Source organism: Tarenaya hassleriana, unplaced genomic scaffold, assembly GCF_000463585.1.
Source record: "Tarenaya hassleriana unplaced genomic scaffold, ASM46358v1 Cleome14, whole genome shotgun sequence".
Taxonomy (NCBI): domain Eukaryota; kingdom Viridiplantae; phylum Streptophyta; class Magnoliopsida; order Brassicales; family Cleomaceae; genus Tarenaya; species Tarenaya hassleriana.
In genome coordinates, this window is record NW_010964598.1 from 2,045,491 (window position 1) to 2,070,870 (window position 25,380).

General features: G+C 38.9%; 4 protein-coding genes across 4 annotated transcripts; 3 read left to right on the forward strand and 1 right to left on the reverse strand.

The window, feature by feature from the left end:
- The first annotated feature begins 1,046 nt into the window (after positions 1 to 1,046).
- Positions 1,047 to 17,528, forward strand: LOC104808371. Its single transcript, XM_010534046.2, has 18 exons — positions 1,047 to 2,247; positions 2,938 to 5,345; positions 13,112 to 13,216; positions 13,470 to 13,586; positions 13,744 to 13,884; positions 14,247 to 14,346; positions 14,566 to 14,693; positions 14,781 to 14,852; positions 14,949 to 15,013; positions 15,111 to 15,171; positions 15,264 to 15,381; positions 15,508 to 15,632; positions 15,745 to 15,821; positions 16,049 to 16,154; positions 16,249 to 16,308; positions 16,474 to 16,554; positions 16,765 to 17,004; positions 17,088 to 17,528. The coding sequence occupies exons 1-18, from the start codon at positions 1,047 to 1,049 to the stop codon at positions 17,253 to 17,255; spliced, it is 5,373 nt and encodes a 1,790-aa protein (XP_010532348.2). The 3' UTR covers positions 17,256 to 17,528.
- LOC104808254 (NAD(P)H-quinone oxidoreductase subunit M, chloroplastic) lies at positions 6,034 to 7,189 on the forward strand. The gene is made up of 2 exons (XM_010533905.1): positions 6,034 to 6,548; positions 6,820 to 7,189. Exons 1-2 carry the CDS (start codon positions 6,105 to 6,107, stop codon positions 6,991 to 6,993), a joined length of 618 nt encoding a protein of 205 aa, XP_010532207.1. The 5' UTR covers positions 6,034 to 6,104; the 3' UTR covers positions 6,994 to 7,189.
- A 1,229-nt stretch (positions 17,529 to 18,757) lies between the features above and the next one.
- Positions 18,758 to 19,352, forward strand: LOC104808255 (probable calcium-binding protein CML44). Its single transcript, XM_010533906.1, has one exon. The coding sequence runs from the start codon at positions 18,801 to 18,803 to the stop codon at positions 19,257 to 19,259; it is 459 nt and encodes a 152-aa protein (XP_010532208.1). The 5' UTR covers positions 18,758 to 18,800; the 3' UTR covers positions 19,260 to 19,352.
- A 2,529-nt stretch (positions 19,353 to 21,881) lies between these two features.
- LOC104808256 (BTB/POZ domain-containing protein At4g08455) lies at positions 21,882 to 24,195 on the reverse strand. Its single transcript, XM_010533907.2, has 3 exons — positions 23,760 to 24,195; positions 22,211 to 22,682; positions 21,882 to 22,117 (listed from the first exon to the last, which is right to left on the reverse strand). The coding sequence occupies exons 1-2, from the start codon at positions 24,141 to 24,143 to the stop codon at positions 22,218 to 22,220; spliced, it is 849 nt and encodes a 282-aa protein (XP_010532209.1). The 5' UTR covers positions 24,144 to 24,195; the 3' UTR covers positions 21,882 to 22,117; positions 22,211 to 22,217.
- Between the last annotated feature and the right edge of the window lie 1,185 nt (positions 24,196 to 25,380).

Genomic DNA, 25,380 nt, shown 5'->3' on the forward strand with positions numbered 1-25,380 from the left:
CACCCGCTTTTGCCAGCCAGTGATGTTTACGGATGGTGGTGATTGCCAGCAGTAGCCAGCGTAGAATGGCCGTAGACCTGTGGTATAGGAGCACCGGAAGAACAGGTGCGAGTGAGACTCCTCCTCCACGCCAGCCACATAGACTGCAGGTATGCGATCTAGCTGAAGCCCCCCAGCGACTTAGACGATCCTCGGTCGGAAGACGATGCAGCAGCACTTGCCAAAGCAGGATAGAAATTAAGACAGGGGAACAGGTTCAGCGAACCAAACCAGAAGAAGAAATGCTTGGATTAATATAGGAAGTGGGCAAGGAGAAAAAATCGAATCTTGATACATTGGAAACCAGCAGAAGTTACTTACACGTCGTACTTACAGAAGAGAAGGGTTTTTTTTTTCAACCTGAAATATGCAGTTTGCAGCAAATGCTGTTCTGACATATCTTTACACTCAATCTTGTTCTTCCAATGTCATGTAATACTTTCGCCCGGTTTGATCGGAGAACTAAAAGAGAGATTGCACGGTTTGATCGAGAAGGAAAGAATTTCATTTCAAGCTGTAGAATCGAAAATCACCTCCCCGGAAACCGAATGGCTGCTGCATACAAGCAGATGCTACGTTAGAATGAAGGAAGAAAGCTTCTTGAACGAATCATTGATTCACATCAGACAAGAACGGTGCAATGAACAAACTATGTCTTTACTCAAAATATGACACCAGAATGGTTTTATTCTATAGTTTGTATTACCTAGATATACAATCGGATTAGTGACATGTACATATGAGTGACGAGTCTGTATTTAAAGGTTGTTGTGTAGCAGTTATAGAATAACAGAAAATTTCCCCAATTACTTTCTCTCTCTAATGCTTCCTTTCTCTCTCCTTTGCTCATGCTCTGTTCTTCGTCTCTGGTTCAAATTCACCACTGAATCTGGATCTAAGATGGTATCAGAGCGTATCTGATCATTCCGCACCGAATATTTTTTATTTCACCGATTCAGTTTCTCAATTTCAAGTCTGTTTGATCAAACTTTCTCGAAATTGCTTTCATGGCGATGACAAATACCTCCTCTGTTTCGGCTTCGTCTACTCGTTCGAATCCTATTGATTTCAATGACCATTACTATCTAGATCGGAGTGATAGTATGAGTCTTACTCTGGTTTCAACTCGTCTCACTGGACCGGAGAACTACAATGCCTGGCATCGTTCCTTTTCTATGGCATTGGAAGGCCGAAACAAGCTTGGATTTGTTGACGGATCAATTGCTCAACCTGTTGAAGACCATCCTGACTTCAAGCTTTGGTCTCGCAACAATGTTGTGGTAGGTTCTTGGATTATGAATTCTGTATCTGAAGATATTGCTGAAAGTCTTCTATATGTTCATGACGCTCGAGCGATGTGGTTAAATCTACATAATCGGTTTCAACAAAATAATGCACCAAGGCGTTATAGTGTTAAGGAGAAATTACGTTCGCTAGAACAAGGATCAATGGATGTTAATCTGTTCTATACGAAAATGCTTTCCATATGGGAAGAAATGAAGTCTATCAAGGCTTCTCCAATGTGCAAGTGTGGAAGATGCACTTGCAGCGTGAACAAGCAATGGAATGAAGTTTTTGAAAGTGATTTTGTTTTGGACTTTCTCTTTGGACTTAATGAGTCTTATGAAGCTATTCGAGGTCAAATTTTGATGCTCGAACCTCTTCCAGATCTTCAGAAGACGTTTAACTTGATCATTCAGCATACACAGCAACGTTTGATCAAGAAACCTGTTTCAGATACTCCAGTTTTTCAAGTATCTGCTCCAGCAGAGCAACAGAATTTGGTTGCAGCTGCATCTGCTGGGAATTTTAAACCGAAACAACGCCCACTGTGTTCTCATTGTGGTCTGTATGGACACACAATACAGAAGTGTTATAAGCTACATGGATATCCTCCAGGCTATAAACAATCTTCTGCACCACCGAAGCAACAATTCAATGCTTCAAAACCATCACAGAGTGTTTCATGTTCTCAAGGTTCGAGGTTTACTCCACTTCAGCCTCAGTACAATCAGCAGAATCCTCTGAATCAGAATGTGATTGCATCAGTTCAAGCTAATGTTGAGAACTCGGCTACTCAGTCTCAGATTGATGCATTGTCATCTTCTGACCTACAGCAGTTGTTTGAGCAAATTGCTAACAAATTGCATGTTTCTAAGCCTACAATCACATCTTCGGGTGCTCCAGAGAATTCTGCATCAATATCTGGTATCTTCATATCCTCTGTTATCTGTTCTTCATTACTGCAATCAACTAGTATCAGTAATAAGGATTGGATAATAGATTCAGGAGCCTCTGTGCATGTGTGTTCGAACTTAGACTTATTCTTTGACCTTAGAAACATTTCACCAATCAAAGTAACATTGCCAAATGGTCATCATGTTACTATTAATTCAGCAGGCACTGTATATCTGAATGAACTTCTGATACTCTATGATGTTTTGTTTGTTCCTTCCTTTTCTTTCAATCTTCTTAGTATTTCTTCTCTTTTTAAACACTGAAACACTCAAGTAATCTTTACTTCTCATTCGTGTCATATCCAGGACCATACTCAGGGTTTGAAGATTGGTCAAGCTAATCTTCACCAAAATCTCTTTGTCCTGGATATCTCTTTTTCGCCTTTGCGTCATTCTGATTCATCTACAACTTCAGCTTTCTGTAATGCTGTTGATACTACTACTTGGCATCATCGACTCGGCCATCCTTCTTTTTCCAGAATAAAAGCTTTGTCTCCTTTACTTTCTTTGCCTAAGTGTACATATTTGTCTCATTGTAAAGTTTGTCACTTAACAAAGCAAAAACGTTTACCTTTTGTTTCTAGAAATAATATGTCTGTAAACCCATTTGATCTTGTTCATTTAGACATTTGGGGACCTTTCTCTACTCTTTCTATTGAAGGTTACAGATATTTTTTAATAATTGTCGATGATGCTTCTCGTTCTACTTGGATATACATGCTGCGTTTTAAGAGTGATGTGATGCACATCTTCCCGGCTTTTGTTACATTGATTGAGAATCAGTTTCAAAAAGTAATCAAAGCAATAAGGTCTGATAATGCACCCGAGTTGTCTTTTAAGGACTTGTGTTTGCAGAAAGGGATTGTACATTACTTCTCTTGTGCATACACACCTGAGCAAAATTCAGTTGTTGAGAGGAAGCACCAACACATTCTAAATGTGGCGAGATCATTGATGTTTCAATCGAATGTGCCAGCTGAATACTGGAGTGATTGTGTCAGATGTGCTATCTATTTGATCAACAGGCTTCCTTCTCCAGTTCTGCAAGAGAAAACTCCGTATGAGGTACTTTATGATAAACCTCCTGCTTATGAGCATTTGAGAGCTTTTGGTTGTCTGTGTTACAGTTCAACCAATTTGAAAGATCGACACAAATTCTCTGTCAGAGCTAGAGCTGCTGTTTTTATTGGATACCCTCAAGGTTATAAGGGATACAAATTACTTGACCCTGTAACTCAAGAGGTTTATGTTTCCAGGCATGTGATTTTCCATGAGGACATTTTTCCATTCCTTTCACAACCAAACTACTCAGAATTTTCTAACAATTCTGTTTCTTCTCAGCCTATCCCTTTACCAATATTTCCACCAAACTCAACTACAGTATATCAAACTGTAGCTCCTTCTGTAGAAACTCCTTCTACAGTCGAATCTCCACATTTGATCCAAACTCACCCTACTACAGAACATCAAACTGTAGCACCTTCTGCAGAAACTCCTTCTGCTGGAAATCTTCCTGTTTTTCCTGAGCAAAGACCTGAGTCTAGACCTAAACGTAATGTCAAGGCTCCAGGTTATTTGTCTCAATACTATTGTAATTCAACCCATCATGATTCTCAAGCCATATTTTCCACTCCTTACCCTATGTCATCTGTTTTGACATATGACCATATTTCTCCAGAATACAAACAATTTCTTCTGAACCTACATACTGATATTGAACCAAAATCATTCAAAGAAGCCATTTTATCTCCACAGTGGACACAAGCCATGGAAACAGAAATACAGGCTCTGACAGACAACGGAACATGGAGCATTGTATCCTTGCCTCAGTCGAAGAAGCCTGTAGGTTGTAAATGGGTGTACAAGGTTAAAAGAAATTCAGATGGAACTGTTGAAAGGTACAAGGCACGCCTTGTTGCCAAAGGTTTCACACAGCAAGAGGGTATTGATTATGAAGATACATTTTCTCCAGTGGCGAAGTTAGTGACAGTTAAATTGCTGTTGGCATTGGCAGCAATCAAAAACTGGTCTTTGACTCAAATGGATGTAACTAATGCATTTTTACATGGAGATCTTGATGAGGACATCTATATGTCCTTACCACCTGGATATACTCCTCCTGTTGGTCAGAATTTACCCAAGAATGCAGTGTGCAAGCTTCAGAAAAGTTTATATGGGCTGAAACAGGCGTCGCGACAGTGGTATCGAAAATTTTCTTCTGTTTTGATCAACTCTGGTTTTACTCAGTCTCAAGCAGATCATACTTTGTTTGTCAAGAAGCAAGGTGATGTGTTTACAGCCTTATTGGTTTATGTTGATGACATTGTGATTGCTGGAAATGATGATAGAGCTGTGCAAAATCTGAAAGATACCTTGAATCAGCATTTTAACATCAAGGATCTAGGACCTTTGCGCTATTTCTTAGGTCTGGAGATTGCGAGGAGCTCGAAGGGAATTGCTCTTTGTCAAAGGAAATACTGTCTGGAGTTGCTAAATGATACCGGTTTAAGTGGCTGTAAATCTGTCTCGGTACCTATGGATCCCAATGTTCATTTGCGTCATGATTCAGGACAGTTTCTGTCAGATCCGACTCCTTACAGAGCCTTGATAGGGAGATTGCTTTATCTTACTATAACAAGGCCAGATATTACGTTTCCAGTACATAAGCTTAGTCAGTTCCTTGCTAAGCCTACTGAAGAGCATCTCAAAGCAGCACACAGGATTGTTAGGTACTTGAAAAGCAATCCTGGACAGGGTCTATATTATGCTGCGGATTCTGAGCTTCGGTTGAATGCTTTTGCTGATGCGGATTGGGCTACATGTCCAGATACTCGGCGTTCTGTCACTGGCTTTTGCATATTTCTTGGACAATCTCTGATTTCGTTCAAATCAAAGAAACAAAATACTATTTCCAGAAGTAGCACTGAAGCAGAGTATCGTGCATTAGCAAACACGACGTGTGAAGTGGTTTGGCTTGTTCATTTGCTGTCTGATTTGCAAGTTTCGCATCAACAGCCAGCAAATCTCTTTTGTGATAACAAATCTGCTTTGTATATTGCTTCCAATCAGGTTTATCATGAAAGAACAAAACATATTGAGCTGGATTGCCATCTGGTGAGGGAGAAATTGCAGAAGGGTATTATCAAAACTCTTCATGTGAAGACTGAAAATCAGTTGGCCGATATGTTTACGAAAGCTCTACAGCCAAATCTCTTCCATTATATGTTACAGAAGTTGTAGGTGTCAAGTCTGTTTCTCGATCGGAAAGAGAATCAGACTTGAGGGGGGTGTATTACCTAGATATACAATCGGATTAGTGACGTGTACATATGAGTGACGAGTCTGTATTTAAAGGTTGTTGTGTAGCAGTTATAGAATAACAGAAAATTTCCCCAATTACTTTCTCTCTCTAATGCTTCCTTTTTCTCTCCTTTGCTCATGCTCTGTTCTTCGTCTCTGGTTCAAATTCACCACTGAATCTGGATCTAAGAGTTTGGTCCGGAAAATTTACGAATAGTAAGGTCCGAATCGAATTTAACTGTGTTTTTAAATTTTTGTTGAGACGTCATTTTAGGGATCACCATGCAGAAAGACACAAGTTTTAATGAATAATTTTCCATGGATGTAAAAAAAGAAACAAGAAACTGATAAAACATGGTGTTTTTCTATCACCACATACGATGTCTTTGTGTAAAAAAAGACGACAAAATCTTATCCATTACAGAAGCACATAAATCCAAACCCTTCTTGGCCCTTCAAGGGACGCAACAAATTCACGGATGATGCTTCTCAAACTGAGCCATTCAGAGACAGATCAATTCCTCACCAATGGCTGCAACATCCTTCTCCTACACTGCCTGCACTAAACTCTCTGTATTACGCCCGCCCTCCGGCCAATCCCGACCGCCAAGAACGATGAAAACGTTGTCGGTCTCTAACCCCGAACAAGAAACGGTCAGAAACGAAGAAACGGAACCCGAAAAGACATCAGAGGACACAACAGAGCAGAAGAAGCCGTTGAGGCCGGTGGAGCCGCAGTTGAACGTCAAGAGCAAGAACATGACGAAAGAGTACGGCGGCCAGTGGCTGAGCAGCGTGACGAGACATGTCAGGATCTATGCGGCTTACATCGATCCAGAGACTTCGGAGTTCGACCAGACGCAGATGGACAAGCTGACACTGATTCTTGATCCCACCGATGAGTTCCTCTGGTCGGATGAGAGCTGCAACAAGGTCTATTCTTATTTCCAAGACCTCGTCGATCACTACGAGGTACCCAAAAAAATAAAAAATAAAATACTTGATCCACTCTTCTTCTTGTTTACTCATTGCAGAGAAAAAATTCATGTTTTTCTTGCGATACTCCTTTGAAATTGTGTAATAGAGACTATAGGTTAAATTTTAAATATATACAATTATATAATTATACCCTTATAATCGAGTCTAAGAAACAAGGTTTCTATATCAAGTTTTCGCCTTTCTCCTCGACCCTTTTCCCGTGTATTCGAGAAAAATAACGGGTCGGGTTCGGATTTGGGAGCAGGGAGCGCCATTGACGGAGTACACGCTTCGGCTGATCGGTTCGGACATCGAACACTACATAAGGAAGATGCTGTTTGACGGAGAGATTCAGTACAACATGGACGCACGAGTCCTGAACTTCAGCATGGGCAAGCCTCGAGTGGATTTCAACAGCAGCAACATCACAGACAACTAAGGCCAATTATACACCCAAGAGGCACTGTGATTATATTATATTATACATGCCTCAAGGATTTGTGACCTTTTCTTCACAACATATATATATATATATATATATATATATATATATATATATATATAGTTTTCGTGTTTTTTATTTTTTTGAAATATTAACTGTTCTCGTTCCATGCAAATGCTTTATCATAGTTCGATATTTTCTGTAAAAAGGGTAATTCCGAGAAAGTGCAAGAAAAAAAATTATAGAATATGTGTTGGGCCTCACGGCCCATGATGGTGGAAGAAAGTGAACATTCCCTCTGGGAAGGAGGTTTTGGTGTTTTAACCAAAACGTTGCGTATTGGGCGAGGGTTAATGAAACCCTAGGAGTTTTCAGATGCTCGTGCCGTTTTCAGAAACTAAGAGAGAGAGGAGGCAGAGGCGACTTCGGAGGCGACATCGGAGGCGATCTCGCCGGTGGAACTTCGGCGGTGCGAGCCGAGGTTAGAGGTGAGTGATTCCGGTAAGGTTTATCTCGACTCTCTCGGTTCTCGGGTGTATTCTCTCCTCTGTAAACGTTATGGCAAAGACACCGAGTTGTGGTGTTCCGCCGGTTCTTCTTTCCATCGTCTCTAGTGGATTCGCCGGCACCGTCCGGCCGAGATGTAGGCCCGAGCTCCGCTCGGTAACCGAACTCGTTAAAACCGACTGTCTTCTTCTTCTTGCACGTACGAGCGTCGGAGAGAACCGTGAGAAATCCGATACCGACTTCACAAAGTGATATCAGAAAGTCCGATTCCGGCGAAACTCGGTCCGAACTCGTCCGAGTTAGGGCTGAGTGGAGGGATCGGGTGAGTCAACGTCCGAGTCAACTCGGCAGACTCGGCGGCTAGGGTTTCCGAAATTAGGGTTTCGGATTAAACCCGGTTTACGCCGGTTTAATCGATCCAATTTCGGTTAAACCCGGTTTGGGTCAATCGAACCTGGTTCGATTCGATCCAAGTCCGGTTATCGGCGGTCAGATCGGGCTTGACCCGGTTCCGTCGGTTCAGACCGGATTCCGGCCGATTCAGTCCGGCCCAGACCCGGTTCCGGCCAATTCAGACCGGTTCACTCCGGTTCGGTCAATTCGTTGACCAATTTGGTCAACAGTTGACCGGTTTAGGTCAAATCGGACCGGTTCAGGTCCGGTTTGGGGTCAATTAGACCGGTTTAGACCGGTTTAGGTCAATCTAGGTCCGGTTTAGGCAAATTCAGGTCCGGTTTAGGTCAATTGAGTCCGGTTTAGGGCAATTCATACTAGTTTAGGCTGGTTTAAGTCTCGGTTAGGGTCTGATTTGTCTGGGAAGGGCTAGAATTGTTCGGTTCAGACCAATAGGGTCTGATTGGAGGGGAATTAAGGCCGGTTTAGACTGGTTTAGGTCTAATGTTAGGGTCTGTTCGTCCAATTAGGCTAGAATTAGACCGTATAGGTCAATTGGGTCCGGTATTTGATAAGATCAGATTGGTTTTAGGCTGGTAGAGGTCTGTTTAGGATCTGATTTATCTGATTAGGGCTTGTATTGGTCGGGTTAGGATCTGATTTTGTGGTTAGGACTAGATTGGGTCAGTTTTAGGGTCCGGAGTGTATAATTAGGACTAGAACTAACTGGTTTAGGGTTAGGATGGTCCAAATTAGGTCTGATGGTGTTTGGTTTAGGGCATAATGGACTGGTTTAGGGTAGATTAGGGTCTGTAGTGATCGGTTTACCTTGTTAGGCTGGTCTAGTATCAAATTTGGCTTGGTTTTAGTGAAATATACTAAGGATAGACCTGTTTAGATCTCGGTTTAGCTGATGTGAGTCATAGATTCCTGTTTTTCTGTTCAGTAAAGGTCTGAATAGGTTGGATTTGATGACGTTTAGCTGGGTAAGAGGTCTGGGTAGACTAAAATAGGTTGGTATAGGTCTAAGATTGACTGGTTTAGGTCGGTATAGATTTGTAAGTGCTGTTTGGGTCTTGGTTTAGGTCTGGTTTAGCCAAATTTGGGTTAGTCTAGCTTAATTTAAATCTGATCAGCAGATAATTAGGTCAAAAATAGGCTTGGTTAGGTCTGATTAGAGTTTAGAATGTCTATAGAGACATTGTATAGGTCTGATCAGATTAGTATCTGATTGTAGACTTAGGTATTATCTAGTTTAGGACTAGATAGGACTCCTAAGTACCAATTTTGAGTCATAGAGTCCGGTACATTGACCGGTTAGGTCTGATTAGGTGGGATTTGACTAAAACAGGTTGGTTTAGGGGTTGGTTAAGTCTAGAATCACTAGGTATAGGTCTGTAGGGGTCGGTTTAGATCAGGGCAGGTCTATAGGGATCGGTTTTAGGCGTTTATTGGATCTGATCAGAAGTAAAGTAGGTCTTATTAGGCTTATTTTAGGTCTGATTAGGTTGCTAAAATCTAATCAGGGGTTGGTAAGTCAATAGGGGTTGGCTTAGGTTTGATGATTAGGACTTTTAGGCGATTAACTAGGACTTATGGTCATCTAATCAGGGGTTGGTCAATTAGGGTTGGCTTAGGTCTGATTAGGGTGTTGTGGTGGTCTAGTCGGGACTTTTGGTCATCTAACTAGGGCTGTTAGGGTCTAGGTATCACTTGGGTAGGTCTGATTAGGACTTTGTGAGGGACCGGGTAGACTCGGGGTCGTAGGACTGGTTAGGACTTTGTTGGGGGCCATGTAGACTCGGTGTTGTAGGTCTGATTAGACGTAATCAGGTCTGTGTAGCCTTAAGTTAGGTCTGGTTAGACGTAATCAGGTCTTAAGGTAGGCTATGTTTCGAGACTAATAGGTCGGTTAGGCAAAATTATGCCTAGGGTAAGTCCAATCAGGTTTGTGCGAGAGTCTAGGAGGTCGGTTAGGTAGAAATATACCTTGTGTTAAGTCCAATCAGGTCTGGTCTAGAGTGTGTTAGATCCGTTTAGGTAAGATGTACCTAGGGAGATGTCCGGTTAGATTTGGTTTAAAATCCGTTAGATCGGTTTAGATCGAGTACCTAGGGTTAAGTCCAGTTAGGTCGTGTTCTCTAGGTCTTGTAGGTCTGATTAGGTAGACACGTACCTAGGTTTAGGACCGATAGACTTAGGGTTAGAGCGTGTTTAAGCACGGCTAGGTAGAAATATACCTAGGGTTAAGTCCTCTAGGGTTCGGTCTCATCCCTCGTGTCATGTTACATCACTTCTAGGGTCGGGTAAGTCACTTCCGGGTTGAGTCATTTTAGGCTCTTGTTGTATCATCATAGGATGATGGAGTTAGATCATCTAACTCGGTATACCCCGAAAAGGGGTATGGTGGAAGGACTAGGGGTCTCAGGCAAACCCGAGAAATCGGGTGCAGAAGTAGGCCAAGGACCAGGTGGAGTGAGTTGTTCCGCGGGTAGGTAGGGATACTACATGGAGGATTTGTAGATCCCGGATGACGAGGTAGGGAGAGTCCGAGGTAGAAGGACGTGTTGACCTCGGAGGAGTAACCGAAGATGCTTCGGTTCTCGGTGGTAGGTCAGGAGGTGAGGTCTCCACATTTAGGTGGAGCTTCCTCGGGTAGGATGCTCAGGAGATGGTGTGAGCAGGGAGGTGTCGGGTTATCACCGGGTAGAGTCGGTGTAGGTTGGCGCTAGGACACTCCCTCTCAAGGTGGAGCACGTGTACTCACGTGTCTCATTCTCGGTGGAGCATTCTTAGATAACTAGGAACGTCTTCACGGGACAAAACCGTGGGACAATTCTAGTTGGCAGGTTAGGGTCCGAGGGTAGAAGTCGCATACCTATAGGTAGTATAGACTTCACGGGGATCCGGGCTAGGTATCTAGCGGGTTCGGTGGTATGACTCAAGTTAGTCTCGGGGAAGTCGGGATAGACTTAGGAGACGGGTAGACGTCGGGTGTAATCCTCGGGTTAGCTAGCGGGTATAGTCTTGGACTTTACTAGGAGGGTTAGTTAGACGGTCTAGAGAGTCATACAACCGAGGGTAGCGTTTTCCGGTCGGGCGACGCGGGATAGGACTACGGTTCGAGTCTTATCGGGGTGAACGTTCTAACATGTTTACCGAGTGTTTCAGGTAGAGATGAGCTGATCGGTGGCGGGGATAAGGCGACAAGGCCACGAGGAGTCATCGACGGGAGCTTCATCAAGTTCAAAGGCAGCGGCATGCGACTAACTCCGACATCAGGTAAGTGAGGTAAGTCAGGTAAGTTTGCTTTAAATTCCGACGAAAGTCGAGGGATCGACGAAAGTCGATCGGTGCTGGAAACGGCGAATTCCACTAGTTTTTTATTTCTATTATTTTTGTTTGGTTTCCCTTTCTCCACCAAGGTGGAGATTGTTGGGCCTCACGGCCCATGATGGTGGAAGAAAGTGAACCTTCCCTTTGGGAAGGAGGTTTTGGTGTTTTAACCAAAACGTTGCGTATTGGGCGAGGGCTAATGAAACCCTAGGAGTTTTCAGATGCTCGTGCCGTTTTCAGAAACTAAGAGAGAGAGGAGGCAGAGGCGACTTCGGAGGCGACATCGGAGGCGATCTCGCCGGTGGAACTTCGGCGGTGCGAGCCGAGGTTAGAGGTGAGTGATTCCGGTAAGGTTTATCTCGACTCTCTCGGTTCTCGGGTGTATTCTCTCCTCTGTAAACGTTATGACAAAGACACCGAGTTGTGGTGTTCCGCCGGTTCTTCTTTCCATCGTCTCTAGTGGATTCGCCGGCACCGTCCGGCCGAGATGTAGGCCCGAGCTCCGCTCGGTAACCGAACTCGTTAAAACCGACTGTCTTCTTCTTCTTGCACGTACGAGCGTCAGAGAGAACCGTGAGAAATCCGATACCGACTTCACAATATGTAACATTGCTATTTTCCCTAATTAGATAGTTAAAGTTAATTAAAAATCAAAAGGGTTCTCCCGAATGTCGGACGTTTGAAGAATATTCTGTTGGCAAAAGGGGAATATACGCAGTTGTCAATATTATATTCACAAAAATTAGAATAGGATAAAATTGATTGACTATTTTTCTAAAATCATATGGAATTAACTTCGACTTAAATATCAGATATGAAATAAATATTTTTTATAAAAATGAAATTTGGAGATATAAATTTGGAGATATAAAAAAAAAATGAAATTTGGATTCGAATGGAATATAATGAAATAAAATATAAATATCAAATATATAATTTTATAAATAAGAAAAATTATATATAAGCAAAATTGGAGATATAAAGTATTTTCAAATTTCACCGGTTGCATTAATGATATCATACTAAGGCTATGAATAGAAGGATTTTTTAAAATCTAAGAACAAAAAAAAATAATCAATCAAGTTTTTATAAATTTTAGTTTTTCTAATCCAAAAAACTAATTTACTGAAAAATCAACTAAAAACCAAAACTCTATTTTTATTGAATTTATAAATATTATAAAAGCCAAAAATATAAAACCAAAAACAAAAAAATCAAAACCAAAAATTTAAAATAAAAACTATCACCATTAATAACCTAAATTCCTAACCAATATAAAAGAATCCTGATAATAAAAGTTTTTCAGTAATAAATTTCTCGTTCAGCAAGAGATGTTTATTTTTTCAAGTAAACATTAATGATATGTTTTAATCCAATCACTATAGTTGCTAATGTAAGATAAATATAGATTTGATAAATTAATTACTATATATATATATGATGATTTTGTTTTCAATGAAATACGAAAATTCGAGGGTCACTGTCGTAGAAGCCGTTGGATCTCCAAACCAAATGATTAAGAAATAAACGCTTTACAATATCTTCGGTTTGCGTAAACCTCGTCGGTTTTGTTTCACTTCTTCTTCCCTCTTCCTCTTCGTCTCGATCTCCGCTTCTCCTCTGCGTCTCGACCAATTATGGCTTTTTTCCTCCATTCAACCAAGTGGCCAACGAGATCAAAAGCATTAAGAACAACAAACAATACCATGTTAATTCTCTTGCTGTTCCTCGCAAAGCAAAGGAAGCTATTGGAGGCTGTACCTTCTCCGTAGATTCATATATTTGCAGGTGTCTGGATTAATCCGGGGCCTTCGATTCTGTTTTTCTCGTTCGATTCTCAACTGTGCGGTGCTTGATTTTGATGGGTTTTGGTGGCAAGATCGAATTGGCGAAGATACTGTTGGAGAACAGGCAGAGTCATCTGTTTCAGCACTGGCCCCATCCCGGCGTCGATGACGATGAGAAGCGAGCTTTTTTCGATCAGGTTTCATTCTCTCGGATGCTTTTTCTCTTTTTCTCGTGATTTTTCTGGTCGGATCAACGTCGAGAACTTGCGAATTTTTCATTTCTGCATTCTATCTCTGATCCAAGCTTTCTCCTTTTTGTGCCATGATTTTGATTTTTTTTTTTGCTGATCTCTTGTGTAGTCATGGATTCAATGGTGTTTTATTTGATGATTGGTAACTAATTGTTGAAACGAAGAACTGAATTATGCTTTTACAAACTATGAATTGTAGATTGCTCGCCTGAATTCAAGCTACCCTGGAGGTTTAGCGGCTTATATCAAAACTGCGAGGGAGCTTCTTGCAGATTCGAAAGCTGGGAAGAATCCATATGATGGTTTCACACCTTCTGTAAGTTATGACTTATATGTTTCAGGAACCAGATAGATTTGAATTCAGAAATGTTTTTTTAGATCCAAGGGTTCTTTTGTCTGTTTACATTGGTTGTAGAAGGATATGGTCCTAAGATGAGGAAAGTATGCCTTTTGGTGAATGGTTTGTGATGCAGGTTCCTTCAGGAGAAAACTTGACTTTTGGCGATGGTAACTTTATGGAACTCGAGGAAACCGGTGTCAAGGAAGCTAGAACTGCTGCTTTTGTTCTTGTTGCTGGTGGGCTCGGTGAGCGTCTTGGATACAATGGAATTAAGGTAGTGCATTAGCTCTACTCATAAACTGAAAATTAGAATATCTATAATCTAGTGATGCTCAAAGTGAAGTGCCTAGGCAGTTCATCTGCTTGATTGGTGCCACTGGTAACTTTAACCCGAGATTCAGCGTATCTGTATTGATGTTGCCCCTTCATTATCTTTTTGGTACTGGTAAGAAATTTCTTGTAAATCCTGTATTTCTCTATCTATTCTTGCATCCCGACTTATTCATGAGACGATCTCCATTCATTACCATAATGTTGTAGAACAAATCAAATTTGAATGGGGGAAAGAGATATTTGCTTCTTCTTTTCTAGAAATATGTTCGATATCTTTAGCCGAATCTTGATGTCATATCATAGGTGGCACTTCCAAGGGAGACAACTACAGGGACATGCTTCTTGCAGCACTATATTGAATCTATATTGGCTCTTCAGGAAGCTAGCAACAAGGTTGCTGGAGGTGTGTTTCTGAATTATTTGACTCAGTGCTAAAATATATCACATATCAAATGAGAATAAGCATTTTCGCATCTTAAAAACTTGATTTTCCTCCCCTTACTACCAGATATTTAGAATCTTATGAGTAAATATGGTAGGACCTAAGGACTACGTGGTGGTAATGTCTGCAAACTTGACATTTTCTGAGTTTTAACAGTGCTCCCCACGACAAATTTTGCAGTTGGAAGTGAAAATGATATTCCTTTTGTTATCATGACATCCGATGATACGCATGCACGTACATTGGATCTGTTAGAGTCAAACTCATACTTCGGGATGAAACCCACTCAAGTACATCTTCTAAAACAGGTAACTTACCGGCTATAGCTATTATTGAAGCAAGCTTGTTAAGATTCAAACTGGTCACTTTAATATCGTGTTTGGATTTTTTTTCAGGAAAAAGTTGCATGTCTAGATGATAATGACGCCAGGCTTGCACTAGACCCTCATAACAAATACAAGATCCAGGTACCATACAATTTCTATCTGATTTTCTCAAAGTAAACACAATATTTGGAGCTGACTCTCGATGTTCTTGTGTAATCCCCTTTTTGATTGTCAAAGACAAAACCTCATGGCCATGGTGATGTTCATTCCCTTCTTTACTCCAGCGGCCTTCTGAAGAAATGGTATATTTCTTGTCAAAACTCGCTGAATTTGATATGTGTGCTATATCTTAATTTCAGTGACCCCATAAGTTTCTACTTTTTTCTGTTGCAATTTCAGGCTTGACACTGGTTTAAGATGGGTTTTGTTTTTCCAAGATACAAATGGACTCCTCTTCAATGTTTGTAGCAGTTATTCAACTTTTTCTTGTGTTTATTATACATAACTTTGGTGTAAAAACTTACAAATCCTTGTTGAATTTCATGGGTCCAGGCAATTCCAGCTTCTTTGGGTGTGAGTGCTACCAAACAATACCATGTTAATTCTCTTGCTGTTCCTCGCAAAGCAAAGGAAGCTATTGGAGGAATCACCAGACTTACCCATAAAGATGGTAACACAGATGAAAGCAATATGATCCTGCAGTGAATGAGCACATGCACATCTACAATTATTGTACATATACATGTGCGTGTGCGTGTGTGTGTGTGTCTCTTTATTAATAATAAATATTTTCCAGGTCGATCTATGGTGATCAATGTGGAGTACAATCAACTTGACCCTCTGCTTAGAGCAACTGGATTCCCTGACGGCGACGTTAATTGTGAGACTGGCTACTCACCTTTCCCAGGAAATATCAATCAAGTGAGTCGAGCTTATACGCTTATAGTTTCCTTTGTCAGTCTCTGAATTGTAGACTTGCTAGAACTGCTGAGGCTTCATTTCTGACATACTTGTTCTGTTTCCTTTGGTGCAGTTAATTCTGGAACTTGGTTCGTACTTGGAGGAGTTGAAGAAAACTGGAGGTGCCATTAAGGAGTTTGTCAATCCAAAGTAAATCTTCATTTCTCTTCATTTGCTAGTTTTATTGCTTCACTGTTCGAAAATCTCAAACCCTAAATCTAAACTTCACTAGCTGTAACATATTTGCAATCTCACAAGCAAGCACAGAAGAGCTTGTATTAGTACTTTTTTTTTTTTAATCTAACAGCATTGATTTGTAATTATAGATGTGTTACTGGTTCTACATTCTCATCTCTATTTCCCGGAACTTAATACAGATACAAGGATGCGAGCAAAACGGAATTTAAATCTTCAACCCGTCTGGAATGCATGATGCAAGATTATCCAAAGACATTGCCTCCAACGGCGAGGGTTGGATTCACGGTAACGATCATTTTGAAGGAAAAAGACGATCGTCTACTTGTGGCTGTGTGTGATTGACCATTATGTGCTAACAAAGATATGATTCTCCATTTAGGTAATGGATATATGGCTTGCTTATGCACCTGTCAAGAACAATCCTGAGGATGCTGCTAAGGTGAATCTACTCTATGAAAAAAGAAAAATAGCCATATGAAATTTCATTTTTTGTTGGCAACTGAGAGAAAAGTGTTGGTTCTTGTGATTAAACTGCTTGAAGGATGTGTTGAATATAAGTTGAGTACAAATTCCCCTTCTCACTATTGTCCTGACTCTATTAAAGGTACCAAAAGGAAACCCATATCACAGTGCAACTTCTGGAGAAATGGCAATCTATCGTGCAAATAGCCTTATTCTTCGAAAGGTAATCTTATTAACCTGTAATTTAACATACGCCTCCATACAACATGCTACTCTTGTATATATTATTATAGATTATGTGCTAAAACATGCTCACAACTTGATTCTTGTACGTGATTTTGTTGCCCATTCATGTTCAGAGATTCTGAGTAATACTCTTGTATACAGCATCTTTTTCCCTAAACTTTTGCCTTTCTTTTTTCCGATTTGCTAGGCTGGAGCCAAAGTGGACGATCCGGAGAAACAGGTTTTCAATGGGCAAGAGGTTGAAGTTTGGCCTCGCATCGTATGGAAACCCAAATGGGGAATGGTTTTCTCTGATGTCAAAAGCAAAGTCACTGGAAACTGCTCGGTGTCTTGGAGATCAACAATGGCAATCAAGGGCCGGAATGTATATATTGAAGATCTCTCCTTGGATGGTGCTCTCATCGTAGACTCCATCGATGAAGCAGAGGTACGTATAAAAAAGCCATCCTTCAATGCAAATCCATATGTTATCTCTTATATATTAAACGTAAAATCTGATTGAAAAAACAGGTAAAAGTGGGAGGCTCGGTCCAGAACAAGAGCTGGATCATCGAAAATGTAGACTACAAAGATACATCTTTCCCAGAGGAAATAAGAATCAGAGGTTTCAGGTTCAACAAAATCGAGCAACTCGAAAAGAAGTTCACTCAACCCGGGAAATTCTCCCTCGTCGAGTGATGAATGATTGATTCTTTTATACAAAGAAACCTCTCTGTTCAACGCATCTTCAATGCCAAATAACCCTTATGTCTCCAGGTCACATTATCTTCTTCTTATTTCCTTTTCCATATCTTGAATTCTCGATTCTTTCTCACACCGTTGAGCAAGCCTTCGGTGTAAACGGGACTTCATATAGAATAAGAGTATCCTCCTCTGATGTATGTTAGTTATATTGGTGAGAAAAGCTTTGCAGATTTCATCTATGGAGTTACTGGACGTGGTACTTTGTTCGTCTGTGTTTTCGGTTACCTTCTTCAATTCGTTCACGAAAACTTCGATTACCGGAGAATATTCCGGTGTTAAATACCGAGATTCCGGTGAGATTTGCAGTTTGAGCTCTTCATGAACACGAAGGGTTAAGTGTTGGCTCAAAGCTTTTGAGTTGTTTCAGCAACACCAGAAGGTGTTTTGGTTTACAGTCAAAGTCTGCAAAAAGGAGAATGAGAATCTCAGAAAACGTGTTTTCTGGTTCCAATCACTGTATTAGTCAACGTTGCCAGTCAACGTCTTCCTTTTATTTTGTCCGAATAGTTCTGTGTTCACAAAATTTCTCATCAATATTCCAACTTATACCTATCACCTGGAGTGCTCACGAGGAAATAATTAATTTATAATTTTATTCACTGTTATATCATCAATAAACTAATCAATTCCCTGTATTTATTTGTCTCGTAGAATCTTTTCAAGAAAAAGGAAAATTGGATATTCTATTTAACCCAAATTAAAAAAAATGGATATATTCTAGGCTACATAGTGAGATGGGTTATTATTATTATTATTATTATTATTATTATTATTATTATTATTATTATTATTATTATTATTATTATTATTATTATTATTATTATTATTATTATTATTATTATTATTATTATTATTATTATTATTATTATTATTATTATTATTATTATTATTATTATTATTATTATTATTATTATTATTATTATTATTATTATTATTATTATTATTATTATTATTATTATTATTATTATTATTATTATTATTATTATTATTATCTTTAAACACAGATAACAACTATTAATGTGTATATATGAGAGATATGAACCGATTTTCCCAACGTGTCTAATTGAAAAATATGGAGAATTTACGTAATACTAAATAAATTATCGAAACAAATAACATTCAAAGTATTTAATTGTGTGCCTTTGTCATTACCTTGAAACTAAATTCGACGAATGTCTTGACGAACATTTCTTCCCCTCAAGTTTCCCCTAAGCTTCCAATATGTTTCATTAATATTATTTCCAAACCTGTAACAAAAAATGAAAATAATAAAAAAAAATGTCACATCATGTAATAGTTGAAAATCTAAAGTGGGACAACAAAAAAAAAGTTTGAATTTTCTTTTTTCCTCCCCGAGTACCGCTCGTGTGGTAGACTTGTGTGTGTGTATATATACACGTAAATGTATGTATGAAGCCACTTCAACTCAAAAAGAATATTTGTGTTTCCTTTGTTATATATCATATTACATTAAAAAAAATGTCGGCTTTAGCGACGGACGATTTGCAGAGAATATTCAAGAATCTCGACAAGAACGGCGACGGATTCGTGAGCTCAGAAGAACTCCTCTTCCTTCTCCAAAGAATCGGTGTCCAACAATTCTCCCTCCAAGATATCGAATCGATTTTCTCGAAACCCAGACTCGATCTGGTCGAGTTCTTGATATTTTACGACTCCATCTCGAAAAAAAATGGCCAAGAATCCGATCACGTCGACGGCGAGGACGAGACCCGAGATCTAGCTGAGGCGTTTAGAGTGTTCGATCTCGATGGGAACGGAGTTATCTCTTCCGACGAGCTCCAGAGCGTCTTGTCGAGACTCGGGCTTTGGGAAGAGACGAGCGGAGATGATTGTAGGAGAATGATTAGGGTTTACGATACGAATCTTGACGGCGTTCTTGATTTTGATGAGTTCAAGAACATGATGCTTAGTGCTTAGAACGTTGTCTTCTCTCTTTCTTAATGTTGTTTTGTCGCGTAAGTGATTTGTCTATTCCTCGAACTTCATGTCATGTAGTTTCATTAATTTGGATAAGCAAAAAAAGATTTATAGTTCGTTATCGATTTCATTAATTAAGAAAAAGATTTAAGGCTATAGAATCTTTTTTAAGCATATTCAAGAAAATAACTGCATCATTGATCTAACGGTCAAGCTCGAAAAAAAAAGGATGGATGGTGCGTTAGATCGAACTCAAGTTGTCGTATTATAAGGTCTCTTTTATTATACCCAAAACTGAATGGCTCAACTGGTAAAAAAAAAAGAATAAAGAAATTTGTTTAATCCAGGTTCGAGTTTTCACTTAGAAAAAATCATTCACGTGGACTTATGCGATCCTCTGAAATATGTAATTGAGTCAAAAGTCCAATGAATTTGCGAATTATAAAAAAAATTCTATTCATCATCGTAGGGATTATATCAAATACAAATAGGCAAAAGTAACAACTGTCTTCCTCTCACAAGTTGGTTTCCATTTGGATTAATTAATGATCTGTCTTAGATATCAAGAAAATTATGATAATATTTAGATTTAATATATTTTTTATATTTAGATATTTATACTAATTAACTAGGATTATTTAAGATTGTACTTTGTATCTTTAAATATATGATGCTAAAAAGTTAAATATTTTTTTCAATAATATTCTCTATCCAAATATTTATCATCTCGAATTTAATATCTAAGTTACCATCATTCCTAATACAAAGAAATTCAAAACATACAAATAAAAGAAATAAAATATCACAAATTTCAAAGACGAGGTCTCACGAATATCATGGTCCGATTTTATATGAGATCTTGGTTGCGGTCCTAATGGCTGGGTGTGTGTGTATGGTAATGGTTTGGTTTAGGAGTGGACATAGTTCAGATATTTTTGTTATTAATCGAATAAAATCAAATAATGGTATTTCGTTTATTAACCGAATCGAATCGAATAAATGATCAATTGGTTTCAAATTCTCAAAATCTGAAATAATCGAATCCGAACCCAATCAAACCGATTAAAATTTAATAAACGTTTAGTTATAAATTCTCAAAACATGAAATAATCGAACCCGAATTGATTGAACTGTTTATACATCCTATTTATATATATACGATTTTTTCTATATAAGAAAAATCGCATATAAATACCTGAACTTTTACAAAATTTTCAAATAAATACCTGAACTAAATTTTTTTAAAATAAATACCTAAACTTTTAAAAACTTTCATATAAATACCCAAACTTCTAAAAATTTGCCAAAATGAAGCAATATTTGTTGACACAAAGTCATCAATTATCGATGGATTCCGTTATAATTTAACGTCATTAATGAATTTTGGTTTTATTTGGTAAATTTTTCAAAGTTTGGGTATTTATATGAAAGTTTTAAAAAGTTCAGGTTATTTAGAAATTTATAGTTTAGGTGTTTATTTCAAAATTTTGTAAAATTCAGGTATTTATATACGATTTTTCCTCTATATACATACATACATGTATCTATGTATTCCTAATTTAATCATTGTTTTATTATTTTTCATTCATTTCATCAATATTTTATTATTTTCAAGGTTTTGTTTAATATGAATATTTGAAGAGGAGATAATTTACTTATAAAATATTTTTAGTTTTTTGTTTTTATATCAAAATAAATTATAAAATGTATTTAGATTTTGTTATTTTATATATTAAGATGTTCATGATATAATATAATATCTTGTTTGAATATAATTCTATTATAAATTATTCTTAACTTGTTTTTAATATAATAATCGAGGCAAACCGAATTTTTATTTAGTTATAATTTTAAGTAGACAAAACCGAATAAAATCGAACTAAATAAAATTAAATAGTCGTTTGATTATAAATTTTCAAAATCTAAAATAATCGAACTTGAATCATCTGTAAATGATTGACCCAAAGCGAACCGTTTGCCATCCCAAACTGTATATTGCTTTAGGCATCCGTTTTAGACACATGTAAGTTGGGTATGCGTTAGTAACTTGGCTTGATTCATTCGCAAATGGATGTCAATGTCTCTTATAGTCGTAGTGGAAAATTGTTTTTTAATAATAATTATTACTATTATTATTATTATTATGGTTGATTATTCCGAAACAATTGCGTGGTTGCCTTATTAATACGTTTCCATACGTAGACTTTGTGGATGGACCGACTGGCCGGTGTATCAACAGTTGATCCCAATCTCCGCGACCATCTTCTAAGTTAAAATTTATAATATATTCGTTACTCACCCAATTCACAAAACAAAATTGAAAAAAAATATCTCGTTCGAAACCCATTATTAACTAGTGATTAATATTCAATCATTACGCTAATATCATGAACAGAATTTACAATTTTTAAAATTTACAAACGTTAGAATAAAAAAAAACAATTTAAAAATCGTCTACAGGTCAATGGGACCGACGAATATTAACATCACCGACTTGAAACAGTATATTAACTACGTACGTACATTTCTCAGTCAAAATCTGTATTTAAAGTTGATTTCTCAACCTATTTTCTTATTTTTTTATTTTCATTATATATAAAAATATTCCAATACACACACAGATATCACTTTCAAGGAAATCACTCAAGAAATTTCCAGGAAATCGACGAGAATCATCCAACAGAAGTACCTTGTGTACGGATGTCGTACAAATCCCCAAGAAATTTCCAATGTACTTTTTGTTGTTCTTATCCAAAAACAAAAGAACTAAGCAAAACATATACACACATCATCTTGCAAGACTTTCACTGTGATAAAGCGCCGCAAAAACAGTTACACGGTGAAAGAAGTGCATGAGCCTGAGAAAAACGCCCGTAAGAAGAAACGAAAAGGCTTAGTTCGTTACAATTCTCGCTGTTCAGACAGTAAAATCGATTGGAACGGGAACTTACTTGTTGTCTAGGATGACTTGTCTCGGTGAGTTGCCGCTGTGTTGACCTGTTTCGACAGATATGCTTCATAAATTTCGACGATAAGACGAGGATCCTTCTCCACGAGCTCCATATATTCCTCTCTTTTCGTGACTTTGTCCATATTATCCGTGATCAATGACAGTGCTGCATCCAGCATTTGTTTTGCATTGTGCCGATGAGCAAAGGCATAGCTCACAAGGGAAGTCTCCCAACTCATCTTCGTCATCAAGAACCTCTCGCAGTAACTCTTGAGATGTTTCACTTGGTATTTCTCAGATAGGATTAAGAGATCACAGGCCATTTGTTCATCGAGACATGCTTCCGCAGTGTATAGATAATTGACGAATGCTCGGAGTGCATCGTACGACACGTCACTGATCTTTATGGTGCCACTAAGGCTCTCTTCCATCTCGTTGTCTAGCATTGCTTTGAAGACCGGTGAACGGCTCACCTGGCAGCAAGTGACATGGCCTCTTGAGTAAAATAGAATAATGCACATTTTACATAAGAACCAAATGTAAGGGCACCTATATATATGCTACCTATATATATGCTACTGAACCTTCAGCTGCTGTTATACATGAACTATCAGTACAAGAACCACCAGATGATTCAAACAATAAGAGAGGGCGAAAAAAAAGACATGAGCTTCATTCTTCATGGTTTGATGCAAACAAAGAACTAGGAGGTAGGATCTAATGGAAAGCAAGAGAGGTGGAAGACCCCGCACCAACCAAAAGCACATATTTCACAAAACATAAAGAATCCTCTCCTTCTAAAACATGGTTTCTTCGCATTTAGTCGCTGTCCTACCCGACTACAACAGCATATATAATCACAACCCGTATGCCATCTCGAAAGACATGCCCGGCTATTCACTCACACTTTCTTGACCGAGAACTTAGAGTGGATAATCAATCTCATAAAACGGTTTGCAATCAACATTGATTACAACCCTTGTCAAAAGAATCCGATAGTCAAAACCGTTAAAAGCATGGTAAAAGGTGCACAACTAGATGCTCAGGATCCCCATGATCAAGCAATTTGGAATAGTTCCTTAATCCTTGGGACAGTCATGAGATCTGTTCTGTCCACAAGAACCTTTATTTCCTAGTGGCGCTTTTCTTATGCACATAAACTTGCAGTGAATAGATCAACTCCAGGCGTACAACCATCTGGCTGTAATCTATTTCAGTTAGATTATCCGACAACAAAGACATTTCTCAGACTATTCGAAGTTCGAGCCCCTAATTCGAACCATGTAGATTCCCGAAACCCATGTTTCTATAAACAGCAAAAGACCAATTCAGACCAAAGAGATATCAAGAGCAGTATGAAATCAAGGGAACAGCAACCAGATCAAACAGCAACAGCACCAATAAAGCTCGTAGAAATCATAGTTCCAGCTATAATCACAATCCGGTCCAAACAAGCACAAATTCAACCACCAAACGAGAACCGAAATTCAGGTAAGGAACCCAACTAAAACCCTAGAACGAAGAACAGCAAAGGGGAAAGAGCAACGAACCAGGACGGCTTTATGAGCGGGGACGACAGGACCGCCGACGCCGTCGTCGCAGGCGACAAGAACGACGTCGGTGAAGCAAGGACCGACAACGGCGGAGGACCTGGAGCCGCCAACGCCCACGTGATCGAGCGGAGACCAGAAGCGGAGAAAAGAAACTTTGGCCTTGAGATCGTCGATCTCGCGCTTGAGCTCGTCCTCCGTCTCGCTGGCCTCTTCGTAGCACTCCTTACAGATCCCGGCGTCGCGAGGAAGGTACTCTTCCCGGCAAGAGATGCACCGCATCTTCGCGTCGGTATCGGCGTCGGAATCAGATCCGGTTACGGTGTCCGAGTCGGATCCGGGCCGGGTCGAGTGGCATCGGTGACTGTGGGGGTGTCTTCTCATCGTCCCCGGCACCGCCGTTTAGTCGCTTCTCACACTTAACTTTCCTATGCAAAGTGTAAACACTTTTATTTGGGAATATTACAAAAATACCTTTAAATCGATTTCACTTACATGACATACCCACAAAAAAAAAAACCTTCAAACAAAAACTGTAAAAGAATGAAAAGACATCGTTACCCCTTTTAAAAAATACACGTGTCAACATCTGAAGGAGAAAGACCAAAAGTTTGGAAGTTACTAAATTAAAAAAATTTGAAAAACCAAACAGTTTTTTTTGCCCCTTTTCGACAGACACTTTCATTTCTTCATACTGTCGTTTCTTCTTCTTCATTTTCTCTTCACTCTGTGATTTTTCTGTGCGAGTTCGTCAAACTCGTCAAATTTGCACGAAGAATAGCTCCGTCTTCATCATCTTCGGACCCTACTTGCGAAGACCTCCAGATATAGTTTTTTAACTCCGCAAAAATCAAATTTTTTAGGGTTTCGGGTATACATTGAGATTCGGTTTTAGATTTTCTATTAAGTTTTCGTTAAAAATAGGGTTTGAAATAAAAATTTGAAAAACTATGGGTTGAATGACAAATTGTCACTGAAATATCGAAATAGGGTTTTCGGATTGGGTGAGAAACAGTGTTTTGTGAAAAAGACGGATAGAAATCGGGTCACGATGATATTGTCGACAGTCGGATGCACTAAAACATAAATTAATGGTCATGCTAGATGTTAGTTAAACTTAGCGCACCCGTCAAACAAGTCAAACTATTCGAGTCTCAAAAATGTTCAAACTCGTCAAACAAGTCGGAGTTTGACAAATTTGACGAGTTTGACGAGTTTGACGTGTTTGACGTGTTTGAAGAGTTTGAGAGTTTGACGTGTTTGACGAGTTTGACGTGTTTGACGAGTTTGATAATGAGTGTTAAATTTGTTTTTGCAGGTACCTTTTGTGTATGATTTTAAGGACATTCATATGGCTCCTAAGATCACGACGAAATATTATCCATATCAGACTGTTAGATCTCTTAAAAAGGAATTGACGGATGAAGAATTTAATATTTCCAAAAAGAATCCCAGTTTCGCCATATTTTCCATCTTGGATGTAAGGACACATTGAAGATGGTTCCGACATCAGTCCTCTTACATCGAGCACTAAAATTGGAAGGAGAAGTGAAACAGCTATGGTTTGTTCTGAATGGCGTGCCCATCAGATATTCGATCACCGAGCATGCGATTATCTGCG